The following is a 19,287-nucleotide window of genomic DNA, read 5'->3' on the forward strand; positions in this document are numbered from 1 at the left end:
ACTTATGAAGTATATTTTAAGCTACGTATTAAATTCACTTAAGTGATAATGTATTTGGTGTACTTGGTGTGTACCAAGTATACTACTTGACTGGTACTCTTGTGTAAGTTTTTCTTTCTTGCGCTGAGCCTTTAATATGGTTGTGCTTAGTTGCAGGCATATCACCAGAAGAAAAGACCGCAGACCTGGAAACAGAAGTCTCTGTTGAAATTAATTCAACTGAAATGGAAATGTCTCCTAAAAAGGCACCAGCATCTGGTGACAGTCAGACTGAGCAAATGATGGAAGTGATGGAAGGTGTTCAAGCTGTAATACAGCAGGAGTTAGACGAACAAGTGGAAGAGACACAGCTACCACAAGGTAGTGTGGAGGTATCAGAAGTATCCACAGTAGACTCTCGGTCTCTGTCTTCAGTACCTGAGACCATAACTGTGACGCCAGAAATACAGGAAACTGAAAGTAAAGGAGATATTTGTATCCCTGTAGAACAACAACTGGAAATAATAGAAGTGCAAAAAGATGTAGAAAAAGGAGAAACCCATGAAAAGTCAGAAACACCAGCTCTTCTAGAAGTAGAAACTACTTCTGCAAATGAAGGTGTTGCAAACAGTTCACCAGTTGGAGACAAACCCATAAAATCACCAGCTGAGACTTACCCCTCACTTCCCCTGTCAGTTAATATAAACAAGGCAAATGTGTCTTCCTCGCCAGACGTTTCATTAGACTTGCATTCTGCACGAGATGTACAGCACAGTCAGCCCCCAGCATTGCCTTCCACTGCTGGAAGTGCTCTCCCAACGACGTACATATCGGTCACTCCAAAAATTGGCATGGGAAAACCAGCCATCACCAAACGCAAGTTTTCTCCTGGAAGACCCAGATCAAGACAGGTAAGCACGTAGAATATTACATTATACATTTATGAACCACATAAGTGAAATTTCAGTATAATGCATTAAATTCACCTATTTTTAGGACGTAGTATGCGTTTATTCTTCTAAGTGAATGTGTAGTTTTATTTTTTCCAGAAAGTAATTTCATGTTAAATAATTGAGAGATCAGACATCATAAAGGCTCCCTAGTGAGAAGGAAAGTTTCTCTTGGCTCATGCTTAGAGCAAAATAAAAGAAAATTGTTATATTTTTAATACATATGCTACAAATGCAGATATACAGAATGCTGTGCCTTTTAACTTCTCTCTTTATCTTTTTCATATATGCATTTATTTTGGCTAGTACTTTCCAAGTGTGTTAACATTTCTGAAACTGGCTTTACAGAAAAACCTGCAACAACTCCTGTTTCCATCACGCTGCCGGATATTATCTTGATCGACATTTTTAATAGTGTTGCAAATAATTTGATGGGTTTGTTACATTAGCAAATACCACGTAAGAACTGTCTGGTACAAGTCATTGTGGTTTGACTAGGATGAAATTTGATAAGTGAGAAGAATCCTTAAGTCTGTCGCCTTCTGCAACATCTTGCTCACTATTCGGGTTGCGTAGTTGTGGGCAAAATAGTTCATCAGTCTGTAGGATTTATTTTGTGTTTGCAAAAATTCTACACAAAAAGTATGTCAGCGTGACAAATTAGTGTTTCATTTCTGTTCTCATCACAATTTATTTTTAGTCTTTGGGACTTGTAGGTTGATTATTTCATGCTTTTCTGAACTTAGTGTTAAAAAAGTTTTTATATATTGCACAATTCTTTCCATTTTTGAGTGCTACCTCAAGGTTCAAAATTCTTGGTTCTTAAGAAAAGGTATGAGATAGTGTTCTGAAAGGGTTAAAAGTGTGTAATAAAGGCAACAGAATATAAGAAATTAAATTTGGGAGGTTCTAGAGTATCTCTGGGATTTTTTTTTTCCCCCTCATATACAAGCATGTATAAAAGTAATTTTTCTTAATGCTCTGTACTGTCTTAAAAATTAAATTTCTTTTCTCAGCTTATCATTCAGATTGAAGAGGGATGGGGTCCTTAGGCACTCTAAAATGAATTCAGATTTTCTGTTGGGGAAGTTTATTTGTCTTCTTCCATGTTCCAATAAGAGTTGTATTGTTTTTCTGTGCAATTTGCCCCTGCTTGGCATGGGAACCAGCATCATGATACTGGTAATAAAATTACTTAACCGTCAGAGAACCTACTGAGGAAAACATGAAGGCTGACCCCAACTGTAAATGCCTGTAACAGAATAGATACGCATCTTAAAAAGAAAAAAAAAAAAAAATCAGCTATAAAAGTAGCCATTTGTATATTCTGTGTACACTAGAGTATAGACATTAACCCCTTAATGTGTGGTGTGAGTAATGCAAATAAAACTGGGTTGAATTACAGTTTATAAGTCAGGTGTAACACAAAATCCTAGCTGTGATGCTAAATCAGTATAATCTGTTCAACTGTTTGCAAATTATGTTTAATATAAAAAGGTACTTAGCAGCTTAGCAGTAGCTGTTGTAGAACTAGACAAGTTACTTGTAAAATTCATGATCTGTCTTGTAAAAATACGTTGGAAGTCTGTAAAGGTTTCTTTTGATTTCGATTGTCTTTGTCTTGCGCTTTGAACACCTATTAAGATGGAACTTTTGTGAAGCATATAGCAATTTTCTGGTAAGAAAAGCACGGGCATACTTTGTTTTAAGTCCCAGTACACTTGCTTACTTTCCATTGATTATTCAGTTTTAGCACAGATCGGCACCTCGTGGAAGTCAGTGAAAAATTGTCTTGAGTAAGGACTGAAAAAAAAAAAATGAAGACCCTGTGGATACTTGATTAGTGAAAAATAGACACTTTTTCTGCCCAGTAATCTAAATTCAGCTTAATTTGTTGGTAGGGCTTTGGGATCTTTTGGGCTTTGGGACTCTTCATCGGTCAGTTTTTACTTTTGCTCATCTGATTCTCCATGCTGGACATGAAGATACAAGTCTCGTACCTGTAGATAAAGTGTCTTTTGAAAAAAGAGAAAAAGCTTGTATATAATAGACGTTTTCTAAGCTTTATTACTAGGACCTTACTTCTGCTTCCACTGACTTTAGGAATTCTGTGTTTATTTTGCTGCAGTTAGATTTTTCTAGGTCACTGTGCAGTAAGGTATAGATCATATTTGTAGAAATATGTATATGCTTTTAACAGTGATAAAATTACCTTTGGTGCTGTAAGTTTGCTGTGTTAACTTCCTACTTTGGGCCTTTGCCGAGGGACTGAAACATGTCAAATGACAGTCTGTAGAGTATAAATAAGAGATTTAGAAATGTCCAGTTACAAGTAGGTGCTTTCCTTTTGAGCAAGATGTAATTGGACAAATCCACGATAGATAAGACATGTGTTTAAATGTTTTAGCCTTTGAATTGCACACAAAGAGCACCTTTTTTAATCTAATTCTGCTCAATTTATGTAATCTTAAAAAGTGCACTTTACATACAGTGACTTTTTTTGTTGTTATTTGTTCTAGTTCTCAGGAGAAAAAATGCTCCATTTTTCTGATATTTTGCCAGCACCCCTGTATATGGCTTTCTTTCTAAGCAACTCATTATGTATGGTTTTAGAAACTGATTCACAAATTGGCAAAAGAAAGAAGCAGCCTCATAGCTGTAACGCTAATCTTCCTTCTCATGCTCTCTCTTGGCTGCCAGACACCTCACGTGTGCCGTGGTCTGGTTTTGTTTGCTGTTACATGACAACTCTTTGGGGCAGGTTTGAAGGCAAGTAAGCAGGTTTTCACCAGGTCTAAAACCAGGGAATTAAGACCTGTTGTTTCTTTGTGTCATACTCTACAGACACTTCAAAATGGATGTTTTCTCCCAATTCTGTCTTAGGAAGAGCATCGTATTGGGCAGGTGCTGGCAGCTGAGGAAAGTGCTGCTTGGTCATGTGTGGTTCTTCTCTGGGTGTCACTAAAGAGGAATTTTGCCTTCTCAAAAGCAGGTTAATTTTATGGGTTTGAGGTCTGCTGCTTTCTGTTTAAAAAGCAACACATAATGCTGTTGTGTCGCGTTGTGTCACTAAGACCTAGGTTAAGAGGTACAAATGCTCCCTTGCAGCTGGATGAGGTCTTAGAAGCGTGTCTTAGAGGTCAGTGAAATAAGAGAGAAAAGTTACACAAATAGGATTGGGTTATTTTTATTGATTAAAGAGGTTGTGGCTCCCATACTTGGTGAAGCTAACACTGGCTCCACAGCTGCTGTCTTTTGTTGCACAAAGGAGCTGTCGTTGCAGAACTACTTGCTTGTACAGGACTGCGCAGGTTTAAAACAGATACTTCAGAAAGAGTCTGATTTCTCTGTGGACCCCGAAGACAAGCCAACATTAGCCAGTTTCCACAGACGGCAATGTTCTTCACTTTCTCCTAGAAGATTTAAATCTTCTAATAGGTAGTTTACCTTGTTGGAATGTCCTGTTTGTGTTTTAAAAAAAAAAAAAAGAAATTAAAAAGTCCATTGTGATGGACTTATGGACTTTCATAGGAAGAAGACTAGGGAAAAAAATCCTCTGGGTCCTGAATATATTGCTCCTCAATTTTGTAAGACATGCTTCACTGGAGTCTGGGGAAGCCATGTAAAGGAATAGTTTCTGATTTGGATTTGTTTCATTAAATTGAATATATTGTGGTGGGCAGTAGGATGAATGATTGGTTAACCCTTTCTTCAAATTCTGTTAATACAATTGCTAATAAAGTATATTTGAATAACTATTCAGTTTTGCTATTGAATACGAAGTTACGCATAATCTGAAGTGATTTTCTGCATTAGTAGTTCGAGTTTTTAATAGGTTTTAGTGATATGTCTGTGACACCACTACGACTCCTATTTTGAAAGGGCTAAAACCCATCTCACAAACCATGAAGACAATATTTTGCTTAAAGAGGCTTCATGTGTCCCTTCCAGGGCTGCACTATCTGTTCCTGTCATCACCACCCCTCTCCCCCCAGGCATTTTTGCAGGCATCACTGCTTTGGTTAGAAGCAACAGGAGAAAATCCATCTTCTAAACAAAAGGGGAGCTATGTATAAATCAGTATGTAGGCACAGTTACACTGATAAGAATTGCTTTGGCTGGTACAAGCTTATTCCACTTTGGAGAATATTTTTTTCTGTGTCAGCATAAGAACTCCTATCAGTAAGGTGCCCTGCTGCTAGCAGTGTTTGTTAGGATAGCATATTATCCATACCTTCAGCTACAGCTAAGCTTTAAATCTGCATCCAGGCCAGTGAGAGGACCCTCTGTCTGCCAGGCTTGGCACTGCATTGACTTCCCATGGGCTTTGGTCAGTGGGCTGTCTCTTTTCTGTTTCTGTTATCCTACTCCGTAGTGGAGCCGAACTGGTTTTTACATATATCCGAAATTTAGTTGTTTGTAGATCAGAGATACTCACTAGTAGCTGCCAGCGTGATAAAGTTTTTACAGTGCTGTCCTCAGAGTTGTGTCTGTACAGTGTCTTCTCCAGGGAATACGCAGATTCTCCACCCTTGCCTATAAACTGCAAATTTATGCCGGGAGCAGGACCTCTCTTTGATCTGTTTCATCTTTCTTTTTTCTGCAGTAGTAGTCTTAAAATAAATTATCATGTAAGTTTATTAATGACTAATCTGATGTATATCTAGTTTGAAATAAATCTTCACAAGGAAAATGGGTGGTTTTTTCTGTGGAGGTATACTTTAGATGGTATTGAGTATATTCTGTGTATCTGAGTTGAATAAATGTTAAATAGTTATTTTTGCAATAGCACTATGTACTGGAAAGCATAACATGAAGTCAGTAAATGGAGGGCATTACAACATCTGTGGCGTTGTAAGACTGGTAGGTGAAGAGTTGAGAATGGTCTGTAGAATAATACTGAATAGAAAATAATAACCTTCTACTGGTTTTGTTTTACTATTAAATTAAATTAGAGGTATTTAATTTTGATCAGGAAGATATTGGTGATGATTATTATGTGGCTCACTACGTATTTCTAGGGGTTTTAAGAGATTTTCTAAAATGACACTGAAAAAAATGCAAAGCACCGTGATGGGTTCGGATGTGTGTTCTTTCTTGGGTATTACGGCTTTTTTGCTGTCTTCAATTACATGGTACCACTATGTTGTTGTTGTGGTAGACGTTGAGAAAAAAAGATGAAAAAGGGTCTTTTTCAAGGATTAGCTTTTGTTATAGTTTGTATGTTTTTTTATGACGGGAGCTATATTTAGAACGTGAAATTTTGTTCACAACCCTAAAATTACACGAAATATTAAAATGCAAATCCACGTTTGTGCATTTGCAATTGCGGTAGATTTCATGAAGCATTAAGCAGCTAAACACAGTCGGTGGTAATTTAGGGAGTTCTCCTGACCCTTGCTGACATTGGGTTTCCTTTTGTTATAATTTACTTGCAGCTGTGTTGTTCAATTTCGAGGACTCAAGAATATGATGGGGAATTAGAACTTCCTGTTTCTGTCCCAGTACATAATTACTGCCATGGTTCTGATGTAAATGAACTGAATAGAACTTTCTCTTCAGTGTTGTGTGGTAATAGGCATTAATTAAAAGCCAAAATATAATTAATGCATCTCTTTGATGTAATTCATTTGTTCGTAGTATTGTGGAACTGTGTGTTTTTAATTAAGTTTATCTGACCAAGAATTCAAATGTTTCTGATCTACAGTAAAACTTGGATTAAATTTCCAATTTAGTTATTAACAATATGGTTCATGAATCATATACAAGTCATTTTGTTTTGCAAGACTGAATATTTCATATTCAGATTTAATATTCTATTAACTTTTTAATCTTTTGCACATACTTAATCACTAGAGAACTGTATCTTCTCAAAAGGAAAAGAATTTTGTACATCCCAAGTAAGAGTAGGTAGTTTTAGTTGTTGATTTAAGTATTTAAAGCATGTTTGAGATCTTGAATTCTGACCCATAGCCAGCATGTTGCCTTCCTTATAAATTGATGTAAAGATGGTTTCTACGATACACAGATTTTCTTTGTGTTGCTATACAGATTTTCTTTGAGTTACCGTATTATAAGAGCAGTTACTTACTATGCGTTATGAATTTTAGAAATCCAGGGAACCTGTAACTACAATTCAATGAAGGTTTTAACTTTATCGTGCTAAAATGCCACATTCTTTGATGTTAAAAATATGACTAGCAGATAAAGGTAAACTTCCTATTGCTGCAGACCTGCTGATGTGGTTGCTGACTAGTGTGACAGTGCTAAGCAAAAACATGAGATTTTGACAGAGAACTGATAATAAAGTACAGTGCACTTGATATAACAAGATCAGACTTCAGTCTTGCCACCTCTGCCTGGTGGAAGTTGCTGCGGGCCCAAGGAGTGGGATTCACCAAACCGCAGGTATCTGCAGTGTTAAAGATCTGCTGTAGTCACCTTGAGGTTCCCGTTTGAGTGGCTGGAGAGAAGTAGGGGCATGTAGGGTGAGACTAAGCTGACACCTTCCATCCCATGCTGTCAGTTGCCCTCTGTGAGTGCCCATTTCCCTCTGCGGACCATGCAGGGAGCCCAGGGTGGTTCAGCACAGGTAGAGTGATGCTTGTTTCAGAGGAGTCTCCCCAGGAATGTGTTTGGGTAGGTGTATCAAACCTCCACTTCTGTGGAAGTTTGCTTGCTCTCTTCCCCCCCCCGTTTCTGACTTGGTGCGGTTGTGCCCGTGTTATGTCATGAATGTTACGCCCTTGCATCCTAGATGTGAACAAGGACTCTTGTCCATCTCTAGGTTGGCAGGTACAGATGGTTTCTGCTCAACACTATTCCCCTGTTAAAGGTTGTTGATCCTTTTGATCTGCTGAGTTGTCTGCATGATGAGCATCTAACTGAAGCCAAGAAAAAACCCGGGATGGCACGATCTTACAGTGTAAGCTGTTTAATTAAGCATACTCACTTTAACCCAAGTGCAGGTGAGCAGTGACTGGCACTGGCAGCTCAGCTGGAGTATTTTTTGGAAGCACCTTGGTAGAGGGAGCTCAGTGATGCAAAGTTGAAAATACAGAGTCAATCTTCTGGCCATTAAGCAGTTTGTAGATTGTTTGTCTACATATGCCCTTGTGTGGACAAAATCATAAAGTGGTGGGTTTTTTTGTTTTGTTTTGTTTTGTTTTTTTAAGGTGGTGTATTGTCCATATTCCCCTTCCCATGCAGGCATAGCTGAACTCCTAGAAAGCAGATCTATACTGAATACCACCGTGTCTACACTGTGGGTTGTACCACCTGGACAACGTTGACTTTTTTAAAATGCAACTTTTATGCATAATTAGGCTTTTAGGTCACTGACAGACTTTTTCTTTTGGATCTATTGTGCCAGTTTTAATATTGAGCCATCTGAGCAGCCATGGGTTACTGCCTACCCAGCTCTGCAAGCAGAAGACATCATATGAGCTTTTCCTCATCTGCTCGAGGGTACGCAAGATGTTCGCTCATGCTCACCTTCATCAACAGACTGTGCTAACCTGGCTGTGCCTTACATGGATTAGGGAGGTCTTGCCTGAAATCGGTTGTGGGGTTGCCCTCTTTTCAGTCAGCACAACTGTTAGCAAAATACCTATTTACAGTCTTGAGATGAATGTATGTTTTGATGAGCTGTTGATTCCAAAGAAACTGTTTCCCACACATTCTTGATGGAGAATATTTCATTTCAGAAAAAGAAAACACATTTTGTAAAGCTATCTCATTTTTCTTAATGCTTCTTATTGGGTACACCAGTATTCAAAGGCGTAAATGTGTTTGGGCTTGTGCATGTGAGCAGTTATGCATGTGTGAATAGCTGGGGCTGTTCGTATACATGAGGTTATTCCCTGTCATCCATGCAATTCTACTGCTGAATGTCATTCTCGAGAAGGTAAACCTACGCTTTTCATCTGTTTTACTTTTCATCTTGGTATTCATTATTTCTTGCTTTCACAAACTTAGAATTAGGAAAACATATTATTCTTTAAGTATTCTAATCTGTAAATTTAGAGTGAAGTTATTTATTAAGTCAGTGATGGGTATCTCCTGCAGTCATTACTCAGGGTTTGAGGAAGTCTTCCAAAGATTTTAATGTGTATGAGGAACTTCAGCGGTTTTTTTTCTTGTCCATCTTAGCATTTTCTTCTTGTTTTGCCATATTTCTTGTGACAGAGTTACACAATATCTCACCATGATGGGAACGATACAAATAGGGATAATAATCAATCAGGTAAAAAGAGTTTGTAGGTACACCATATGGATGTATATTATTACGTGTATATAATAACGTATTAAAATTTGATACCACAGTGTAACATGAAAACACTGGGATGAAAAAAACCTTAGTATTGGGGTTTGATAATCGTTTATTTGTGGGGAAACTTGCAGGAAAGAGATACTTTGTTAATTACCATGGCTATTTTTCTTTTCTTTTTTCCCAGTGGTTTATTTATATGCCTTTTGTTTCACATGCTTCTCAGACTAGTTGTTGCTGTGATTGTCAGTAGTTCAGACTCAAAAAGGCCATCTGTTCTTTCCAAATGGGATTTGAAGTGTAAAAGGGGATGTTACCATCTCAAACTACTGTCTTCTTCATTTGATGCAATAAAATTTAGGGATATAATTTGTTGTTGTTATGATTGCTTACCTTTGATTTGTATTATGCTTTGTTTATAAAACTCATTTTGTTGTACTTAACCATCAGTTGGAGGTTAATATTTGTTTTAGTGATGTTTCAATGAGAACCTAAAAATTTCCCACCTGCCTCTCACCCTGTGAACTAATTGACTACTTAACATAGAAATGCCTATGCCTGCATGTGCTTTGCTTTTCAGATTATTTTTTTTTGTTGCTTGCTTTTTCTTTTTTTTCTCTCTTTTTTTTTTTTTTTTTTTATGTTGCGAAGTTTTATACATCTATTTTCTCACCTACCGTATCCTAGGGGGCTTGGAGTACCAATAATACAGTCAGCCCACCTTCCTGGTCCCCAGACATTTCAGAAGGTCGGGACATTTTTAAATCCAGACAGCTTCCTGGCAGTGCCATTTGGAGCATCAAAGTGGTAAATAATTTGAATTTATTTTCATGTATCCATTGCTATCTTTCTGCTGTACAGACTAGTGATGAAATTCTGTATCTCTCAACTGAATTAATCTTCCATTCTATTACTGTTTAAGGCCTTTAAAAATTATTGAAACTCTGGAGCTTTCAGGTTAAAAAATGTATGCTTTCCAGAGTGTACAGTATGATGGCATTGCCCTGATTTTCAATGGCAAAGAATAGCTTGTATTACCAATTTTTTGTGTGTGTTCAGTACTTTACTTTTTGTGGTTGGCTTTACATAGCTGTCAAAATAAATTACCTGAGAAGGAAAATGTCCTTAAGACTGGCAGTAAGGTAAGCCAGGCACGGAAAGGAGCACAGATCTGAAGGGTGCTTGAATTGGTTACTGTGGAGAAATCTTGCAGAGTGTTTTCAGAGTGACATCATTTTAGCTTATGAGGGAATAAATAACAACTTTCCTACCTGGTGAGATGGACCAAAGCTTGTATCCACAGTGACATTTACCATTAAAAACACCTGAAGAAACTAAGTGGAATTATTATTTTTAAAAATAGTCAAAAAAGCTTACTGATGAAACTCTGACAAATAGCTGTAGCTTACCAATGATTTATTTTCATCTCACTTTAACTCATGCTAATTTTATTTTAATTTGACATTAGATTAGCTTTTGCTGCTTCAAGCATTAATTTTCAGCTTAATATTCAGCATTAACATTGATACGGGTATGTGCTTATTCCTGTTCCTAGTTGTGTGAAAATAACAATACTGATACCTGGTCTGAAACAGACAAAATAAAAAACATGCCAGGAGAGTTTACATCTTAAAAAAAATTGATGCTTGTTCATCCTGTGTGTGCATATGTATTAACTCCATATAAATGTAAGGACAACATTTTTTGTTTCACCTTAGTACATATAAATACTTCAGCCATCAGCAGCATCCTTCCTTTCACTTCCTAAAATAGCATGGCATTACGTTACCTCGTTGTGTAAGAGTAAGTCAGTGTAATTTCTCCTTCCATTAATACATGGATGTTAATAAAATTTTAACGTTGAGATTCTTGGATTCTCCCTTTAATTATGATCATAAACTTCTATATCGTCTTTAAAAGAGGAATTGGCATATTTGAAAAATACTGTTGGTAATACCGAGCCCATAGTGCTGCTTTCCATCCAGGGAGCTCCTGTCTTTGTCAGTAGAGACTGTTCATGTCTGGCAGCGACACCGTCCCCAAGGAGCTTTGTGGTTCCATCAACATTGTTTTATTGAGTAAATGTTTTGTCTTGGTATTAAAAGTAGTTTCCTGCAAACGTTTGGATGCAGACACTGTATCTAGATACTCTCTGGATGGAGTCGGACTGTATTAGGAGGCAAGATTATTCACAAATTTGAAATGCAATAAATAATCTCATTGTTTATTTCGTAGTAGGAAAATGTGCTTATTTGAGTTTATACCGTAATTTTCATCATTTATAGAGATCAGAAGCTTTGAAACACGTTGTAAAGGTGTCTGACATACCAGCTGGTACTCAGGGACATTGTCAATATGTTCTTTTTCTCTCTGGAAAATTATTAAGGAGAATTAGGGATCCTCTTTCATTTTGAAATTAAAAAAAAAATAATGAAATTCAAACTAAGTCACTGTCAATATCAGGCAATTATAAAACATACTTGCTTTTCCACAGTTAATTGTAGTTGAACATACTGTGAATACTCCAGAGCACACAACACAGCAACTGTACGTCTGCATCTAAAATAAGGAAGGGGGAAAAAGAAGCTGTCTAAAAATAAGTGGATATTTTGTAAGAAAAACATCATATTATGGGAAGTGTTGATCTAAGTGTAATGGATATAATTAATACAGAAAGCTCTCTCTGTATCTGCTGAATTAAGAGAGTTTGGTGGAGCTAGCTCCTGCTTCACTATGGGAGCAGGATTGAGTCCTAATAAATTCCAATGTTTGCTTGATTATTTATAGTGTACAAAAAGCAGACTGTTTAAAAAGACAAGAAAAATGAATCATAGAATAGAGGATATTTATTTTGGATACTTTGCAACTGTGGGGAAAAAAAAAAAACCAACAAACATTTCCATATTTCCAGTTATTCCTGAGCAGAAAATAAACATTTCTGGTTTTGGTTGCTTTCTCACTGGTGATAAAGATGATCATATTATATCATGTAAGTAGTTGAAAGTATTTCACAATGATTTATGCAGTGACTTATTGACTATGGCCTCATATTCACTTGTAATCGTAGGGCATTTTTTTACTTATGTTTTTCCTTAGATGCACTGAACAAGTTTGAATCCCATATAACAAAAGAACTTCAGGTTGCACTTAAATTGTTATCTTATATTGAATAGGGCCGTGGATCAGGATTCCCAGGGAAGCGGAGGCCACGTGGTGCAGGTCTTTCAGGAAGAGGTGGCAGAGGTAGATCAAAACTGAAAAATGGAGTTGGGACTGTAGTCATTCCAGGGGTAAGAACATTTATTTTTAAGATATGTTGTAGTCTGATAATGTAACAGCATTTTATTCAGCTATAATTCTTGTATTAAAATACTGTGTAAAACCAAAGAGCACTAAAAAGCAGAGGTATTTGATAAAGCCTGGTTGTTGTTGTTTGTGATGAAGAACCAGAGCACTGTAGCTTAATGGACCCGAGCAATTTTATGCTGCTCTTGCCTCTTAAAGGGATGGCTGTTGGGAGCCTTAGAGTACTCCTCCTATTTCCTGGGGTGGAAAACACACTGGGTAAAGGCAGTACTCACTGGAACAACAGAAGAGGGGAGAGCAAGGCTTGTGCATAAGAATGTAACAGCAGCCGTAGCAGATCAGACCAGAGGTTCTTCTACCCAGGGAAGCAAAACTGAGTGCTGGGGGAACAGTGCAGAAACAGAAGAGGCCAAGAGAAGGAGACACTTCAGCAGTTTGTGGCTTGGGGACTTGCTGAACAGGAGGTGGTGTCTTTGTCTTGGGCAGCCGGTGTTGGAGCTTTCTTTCATGAATTTGTCTATTCACTTTTAAAAACGTTTGGAAACCGTGTTAGCTTTTTATAGTTCTACAGCTCATCAGCCTGTTGTTTTAAATCGCTCCCTGCTGGTTTTCGTTGCCTGCTCCTTAGTGCTCTTGCAGAAGAGGCAGTGGAGAGTTGTGTTCTATTCACCTCCTCCATCCATGCCACTCAGTTTCTATAGATCTCCATTATTTCTCCTCCTTTTCCTTCCACTCTTCCCTTGCTAGTCTGGAGAGTCCCAGTATTTTGAGTTGTTCCTTGTATGGAAGCTATTCCATATTTTTGATCATCCATGTCAGTTGTTTTCTCATGTTCATATTTTTTACTTTGTGGAGTTTCATCTGCCATTTTATAGCCCAGCACTCAGCTTTGTGAAGTTCTTGGGCAGTTCTTCACAGTTGCCTTTCGTTTTTTATTACTCTGAATATCTTAATACTGTTGGCAAGCTTTGTCACCTTGCTCCCCTTGCTTGATTTTTCAGATTGCACACGAGTATGTTGAACACCACGGCCTGTTAGCAGACATCCCCTATCAGATTTCCACTGGTGCTGTTCTCCCATATAGAAAACTGATAATTTATTCTACTCTTTATTTTGTGTCAATATAGGGACCATTCCTCTAATTCTATGTCAGTTTACTGTTTTTTAAGGACCATTGGTGAAGGACTTTGCCAAAAGAATTTGGCAACAAAGTAAGTTACGTCAATCAGATTTCCCTGTCCCCATGATTGCTGACTCCTTCAGAGAGCTGTAATAGATCCTGATTTACCATAATTAAAGCTCCCTTGACTCTTTAACAAAATACATATCGATGTGGCTGCAAGTTCTCTGTTGTGACCAAATGTCAGCTATTGTGTAGGATGGTTTCCCCCCAGAAACCTTTGAGAAAATGATAGTTATATTTGCCATGTCCCGTTCCTAGAGCACTGAGGTGATTCTAAGCAAGTAGTTGCTCACTGCAATTCATAGTTAAGATATTTCATACTTGAAGTCCTTTTTAAAACTCTTAAATCTTACACAGTCCCTGTCTGCTCCTCATAAGAAGAGGGATTTTGGTATGAAAAACTGTTGGAAATCTGGACTGCAAAAAATTCATAGCTTTTTTCCTGCTATGGACTTGACTTCTTTGAACATTTCTTTTAAAGTTTGAGTATCAATCAACCCTGCAGATTTTGAGCAGCATCCTGTTCCTCATGTTCAGAGAAGGGCTTACTCATTTTTATGTCTTTATGAAGTAATTCTTCAGACTCTCTTTAGACCTGCTTTTTTGTGTTCCTACATACAATCTGGTTTGAGTTTATACAGCACTGTGCCACTTTTTGCTGCCTATATAATAATTTCTTGGAATACTCTGGTATTTGTGATCTGGGAAAGGAACAAACGTCTCTATCATTGTTCCCTTTTAAAGCTTTGGATGGTCAAGATTCATAAGCAAATACATAATTTTGAACATATAGAATGAATTCCTCTCAGGCTAGTCATAGGTACCTTATTGAATTGGAGGCATTCACAAAATTCCTGTTGCCAGTACAGGAAAGACAGGGACCTGTTAGAGCGGGTCCAGAGGAGGCCACGAAGATGATCAGAGGGCTGGAGCACCTCTCCTATGAGGACAGGCTGAGAGAGCTGGGGCTGTTCAGCCTGCAGAAGAGAAGGCTCCGGGGAGACCTTATTGCAGCGTTCCAGTACTTAAATAGGGCTTGTAAGAAAGATGGGAACAGACTTTTTAGTAGGGCCTGTAGTGATAGGACAAGGTATAATGGTTTTAAACTAAAAGAGGGGAGATTTAGACTAGATATAAGAAAGACATTTTTTACAATGAGGGTGGTGGGACACTGAAACAGGTTGCCCAGAGGGGTGGTAGCTGCCCCACCCCTGGAAACATTCAAGGTCAGGCTGGACAGGGCTCTGAGCAACCTGATCTAGTTGAAGATGTCCCTGCTTATTGCAGGGGGGTTGAACTAGATGGTCTTTAAAGGTCCCTTCCAACCCAAACTATTCTATGATTCTATGTTACAAAGCACAAATTTATACTTCAAGGGAAGCTGGGTTTCATAGAACAAACTCTTAATATTTTTTGTAACTGAACAGAGGATATTGAGTTAGGTAAATTGCTATAAATACAAAATGGACATCACCCTTGACAATTTCCTATAACAATTTGATCCTTTGACTCGTTGAGTAAATGGCAGTTTCAGAGTTCTAGAGCAGATATGTGACTGTCTTGTGATAGAGGAGGTGAAGACAGCAATACCAAGAGACCAGCCTTTTGCCAGAGAAATGTTTGAAATGGGAGTATTTGCAGCCCCTTTGCACAAACTGAATCTTACACAGCATGAGGTAATGACCAGTGGACAACTACACAAATTTGGAAATATCTTGGGAGTGGGGAAGAAGGTGGCTACAGGATAACTCAAGCTGGGTCATGGCTGGCATTAAGCAAGCATCAGAGTTGCAGTGATTCAGTCCTTCACATTCTGCTCTTTTATATGTGCAAGCAATGCCAAGAACTTTGTGGAACCTGTGGTGATACATGCGAGGGAAAAGCTCTCCCTGAAGGTATCAAGAGGTGTTTCAGGTGTTTTTAGGTTAATTAGTTAGTTAGGGCTGCAGTGCTCTCAACCATGCAGTAATTAAAACGCATTAACAATATATCCTCTTTTTAGCTGTTTCTCAGTAAATGCTGCTTTTCAGCAACAGTGTATCAGAAGGATTCCTGTAGCTGTTGTAAGGATATTTACATTTGTCTCTAGAGTGATGTTTGGATTTGTAAAATATTTAAATTATTGTTTAAACAAAACTATTTGTGTAAGACTTAAACTGTAGTTAAAATAATCCACATTTATAAAATTAGAACAGCTGGTACAACAAAGTTGTTATATTTCTCTATCATGCGTTTGTTCTTTTATATAGAACCGTGTGTTCTTATCTTCCAGACTTCCATGGCCACTACTGGTTCAGAGAGTAAATAGTTAGGCCTGTTAATTTAAATTCATGGATAGCAAATTCTGCATAGCAAGGTTTGCATGAATGCCAGAATAGAGTTGAAGTCTTTTTTCTTATTTTTCTTCCTGAGAAACTATATGTATATGTATATGCTGAATTAATAAAGGACAGGTCAGAGTATCAATCTCTTGATCAAAAGGAGAATGACTGTCTACAGTAAGAGGTTATGGATTGAGATCCAAACAGCCATTTCAAGTTCAATGCAAGTTTTTATCGGCAAGATAGATAAGCATCATAAAGAAACTGTTTACGGAGAGCGTCGTAACTCTTGTAACTTTAGAACTCTTGCTTTTTCCTCTAACATACTTGGAATATTAGCTAAACCACATTTTAGGCAATATGGGAGAAATTACATTTCTGCAATTGCTCTTTGAATTCATACTCAAAAGTGTGTCGCTGCAATTAACTTTTCGATGAGAAGAACAGTGTTTAAGGAACAGAACAGACTGGTCACAGTATGACAGTTTCTGCAGAGTGATGTTTTTCTTAGACTACCTCCATTTTAGTTTTAAAGTGCAATGGGGTAATGTGTAAAGGTGAAAAAAGGAGAGGAAGAGAATGTGTCTGTAAAACTGCAATAGTGATGATGCTTGTACTGATGTGAAAATGTGAATCAATATAGTAATTTCTGGTGAAGGTAGCTTTTTATGAAAGTTCATACTGTATGAATAAATATTTGCAAAGCTTGTGTTCTCTGGTACTATTAAAAATTAACATACTTAGAGAATAAGTTCATCTTGTCTCATGTCTTAGAAAATGTGATGTGCTTGCTATTTATGTTTTGTGTTTTTTTAATAGGTCACAACTATGGATATTTCATCTAACAAAGATGAGGAAGAAAACTCGATGCATAATACAGTTGTCCTCTTCTCTAACAGTGACAAGTTCACTCTCCACCAGGTTAGGATAATAGTTACTGTATTTTTATTTTGTTTCTCTGCTTTTAGTTAGAAGAAAGTAAATGTCCTTGTCAAGAGCTAAATTACAGAGCAAGCTAGTTGGATTTTAGAGTTACGTGTTTTCAGAATTTAGTGTCTGGCATGTGTTGAAAAATCTGCTGTTCTCTGTCATTTCAGGATATGTGTGTAGTTTGTGGGAGTTTTGGCCAAGGTGCAGAGGGCAGGTTGCTTGCCTGTTCTCAATGTGGTCAGTGTTACCATCCATACTGTGTCAGTATTAAGGTGAGTGCTTTTGTTACATAAAAAAATTACTTGATTACACTGTTTTCATATTGTAGTTTAGCTGCCTTTGGTTTTGTGGTAATTAGGGGAGTCATTAACTTGTTAGATATTCATCAGTTAATGTGACCATTATTTGTATGCGACTTGTGAAAGACTTTAATGAAATGTCATTTTATAGTATGCATTGCCTCAAGAGAAATTAACCTTTTTCTAATTTCGCAACCATAAATAGCACTGATTATCCAGCAGGTGGTTAAAATAACAGTTTGAGATATAAGCTTAAAACCTAAATACAAGCAAAATTAAAAACAAAGACAAAAATTATACTGCATCTTCATTTACTAAGGGCATAAGGTTTAGTTGATTCAATTTGTCTGTTGACTGTCAGAATTGACAGCAGTTGGAGTGGTTAATTAATACATTTTACATTCATTAGTCTAGGAGAGAATGTGTGAAAATTAAATTTGAATGGTATGAGATGACTTAGCAAGCTCATAATAAGCTATTTACTGCAATATATACAGTATACACTCTTCATTGCTTATTATATAAGTACATTATGTAAAAGTGGGATTTTTTTAAACATATCACAAAAATTTGTTTTAAGTGTACTTTACAAAATGCCATATGCATATTTCATGCAACTATAATTTGGCTTTGGGTTTATATACTACTCTTATGTTATATATTAATTACAATAAATTAGCTGTTTGCTTCAGATGACTAAAACTCCAGCACTGGTTATCACGGATAATTTAGGAAAGATACAGGATTTGTAGTGACCTGAATCCTGGCTTTACTACATAGCTGAAAAAAAGCAGCTGTAAGTTCTTCTTCCATGCAGAACCAGCTACACCTATGAGTAATAAACTGTCCTACATGTAGATCCAGTGCAGTATATATTCTCTGGTATGCTAGTATATCTGAAGAAATTATATTCTGGAACAGTATCAGCTATCAGTAATTACAGTTCCTTTCTCCTTAATCCATTCCCATTTATTGAAGCTTCAGAAAGTCTAATTGATGAACAGCTAAATGTGATGTGGATAGTGTGCACAGAAGAGTGTCCTGTGCTCCACTAGCCAGATCTTAATTTATACAATGACCTCATTTATGGAGCAGTTTTCAAATAATTTTCACCTTGCCATTTGCAGATTACTAAAGTGGTGCTTAGCAAAGGTTGGAGGTGCCTGGAGTGCACAGTTTGCGAAGCCTGTGGGAAAGCGACAGATCCAGGAAGGCTTCTTCTCTGTGATGACTGCGACATCAGCTACCACACGTACTGCTTAGATCCACCCCTGCAGACGGTTCCAAAGGGAGGCTGGAAGTGCAAATGGTGTGTTTGCTTCTGGGGTCAGAAATATTGACTGCTGGCCTCTTTTGTTTCTTTTTGTCACTTCGTATTTGCAATGTCAATTAAGCTGTAATAATGTTTTAATTGTATTTGCCAGGTGTATTAAACAAAGGAAGCAAAATACTTTTGAATTGTTTCATTCAGTTAGCAATTTAGTAGGGAAACTGTTACCTCCTCGTAATACTGTTTCTTAATGCCCAAAACCAAGTAAGCAGAGACGGACAAAATTTTTCTTTTGAAACTCTTAGCCAAAAAAAAAAAAAAAAAAAAAAAAAAAAAAAAAAAAAAAAAAATAATCCGGTTTACATTCATCAAAATGTGCGTTCCAGTGTTCAGTTGGAAAAATGAATAGGTGCTTCACCAAATTGTTCTCAAAATAAAACCCCCTGAAAACCGTTCATGTTGCTTGGGTGAAACACAAATGAAATAGACCTCTCACATGGTTAAGTCTCCATATCTCAAAGTGAATGGCAACTGGAAGCAGGAACTTTTTTGACCTGTTGAGCTGTTACAAACACCCATCTGCCTGTTTTTGCAGACCGAAGGGAGTTCTTACTTAGGAACTTTCTTTAAAAAGTATAAAAAATGTTGGAAATGTTCAAAATCCAAATAAGACCATTTTAATTCAATTAAAATATTGCTTGACTCAAAATGAGTTCCCCCCAGTGGTTAGTGATCTAAAACATAATTACTCACCCATTTCAAAGTAGAAGGGTTTTAAAG

At 37.2% G+C, this 19,287-nt stretch overlaps 1 protein-coding gene across 12 annotated transcripts in view; it reads left to right on the forward strand.

Moving 5' to 3' along the window:
- Positions 1-19,287, forward strand: part of KMT2C (lysine methyltransferase 2C) — a 208,580-nt gene that overhangs the window by 118,475 nt on the left and 70,818 nt on the right. For 10 of the 12 annotated variants that reach the window (XM_068404544.1, XM_068404545.1, XM_068404540.1 and 7 more), the window contains 6 exons: positions 151-890; positions 9,886-10,005; positions 12,372-12,488; positions 16,828-16,929; positions 17,106-17,210; positions 18,365-18,546. In XM_068404544.1, coding sequence (XP_068260645.1) covers positions 151-890; positions 9,886-10,005; positions 12,372-12,488; positions 16,828-16,929; positions 17,106-17,210; positions 18,365-18,546 — 1,366 coding nt within the window. The remainder of the gene's footprint in view (positions 1-150; positions 891-9,885; positions 10,006-12,371; positions 12,489-16,827; positions 16,930-17,105; positions 17,211-18,364; positions 18,547-19,287) is intronic. The other 2 variants (XM_068404543.1, XM_068404548.1) reach the window with 2 other exon arrangements.

Source organism: Nyctibius grandis, chromosome 7 (genome assembly GCF_013368605.1).
Source record: "Nyctibius grandis isolate bNycGra1 chromosome 7, bNycGra1.pri, whole genome shotgun sequence".
NCBI lineage: Eukaryota > Metazoa > Chordata > Aves > Nyctibiiformes > Nyctibiidae > Nyctibius > Nyctibius grandis.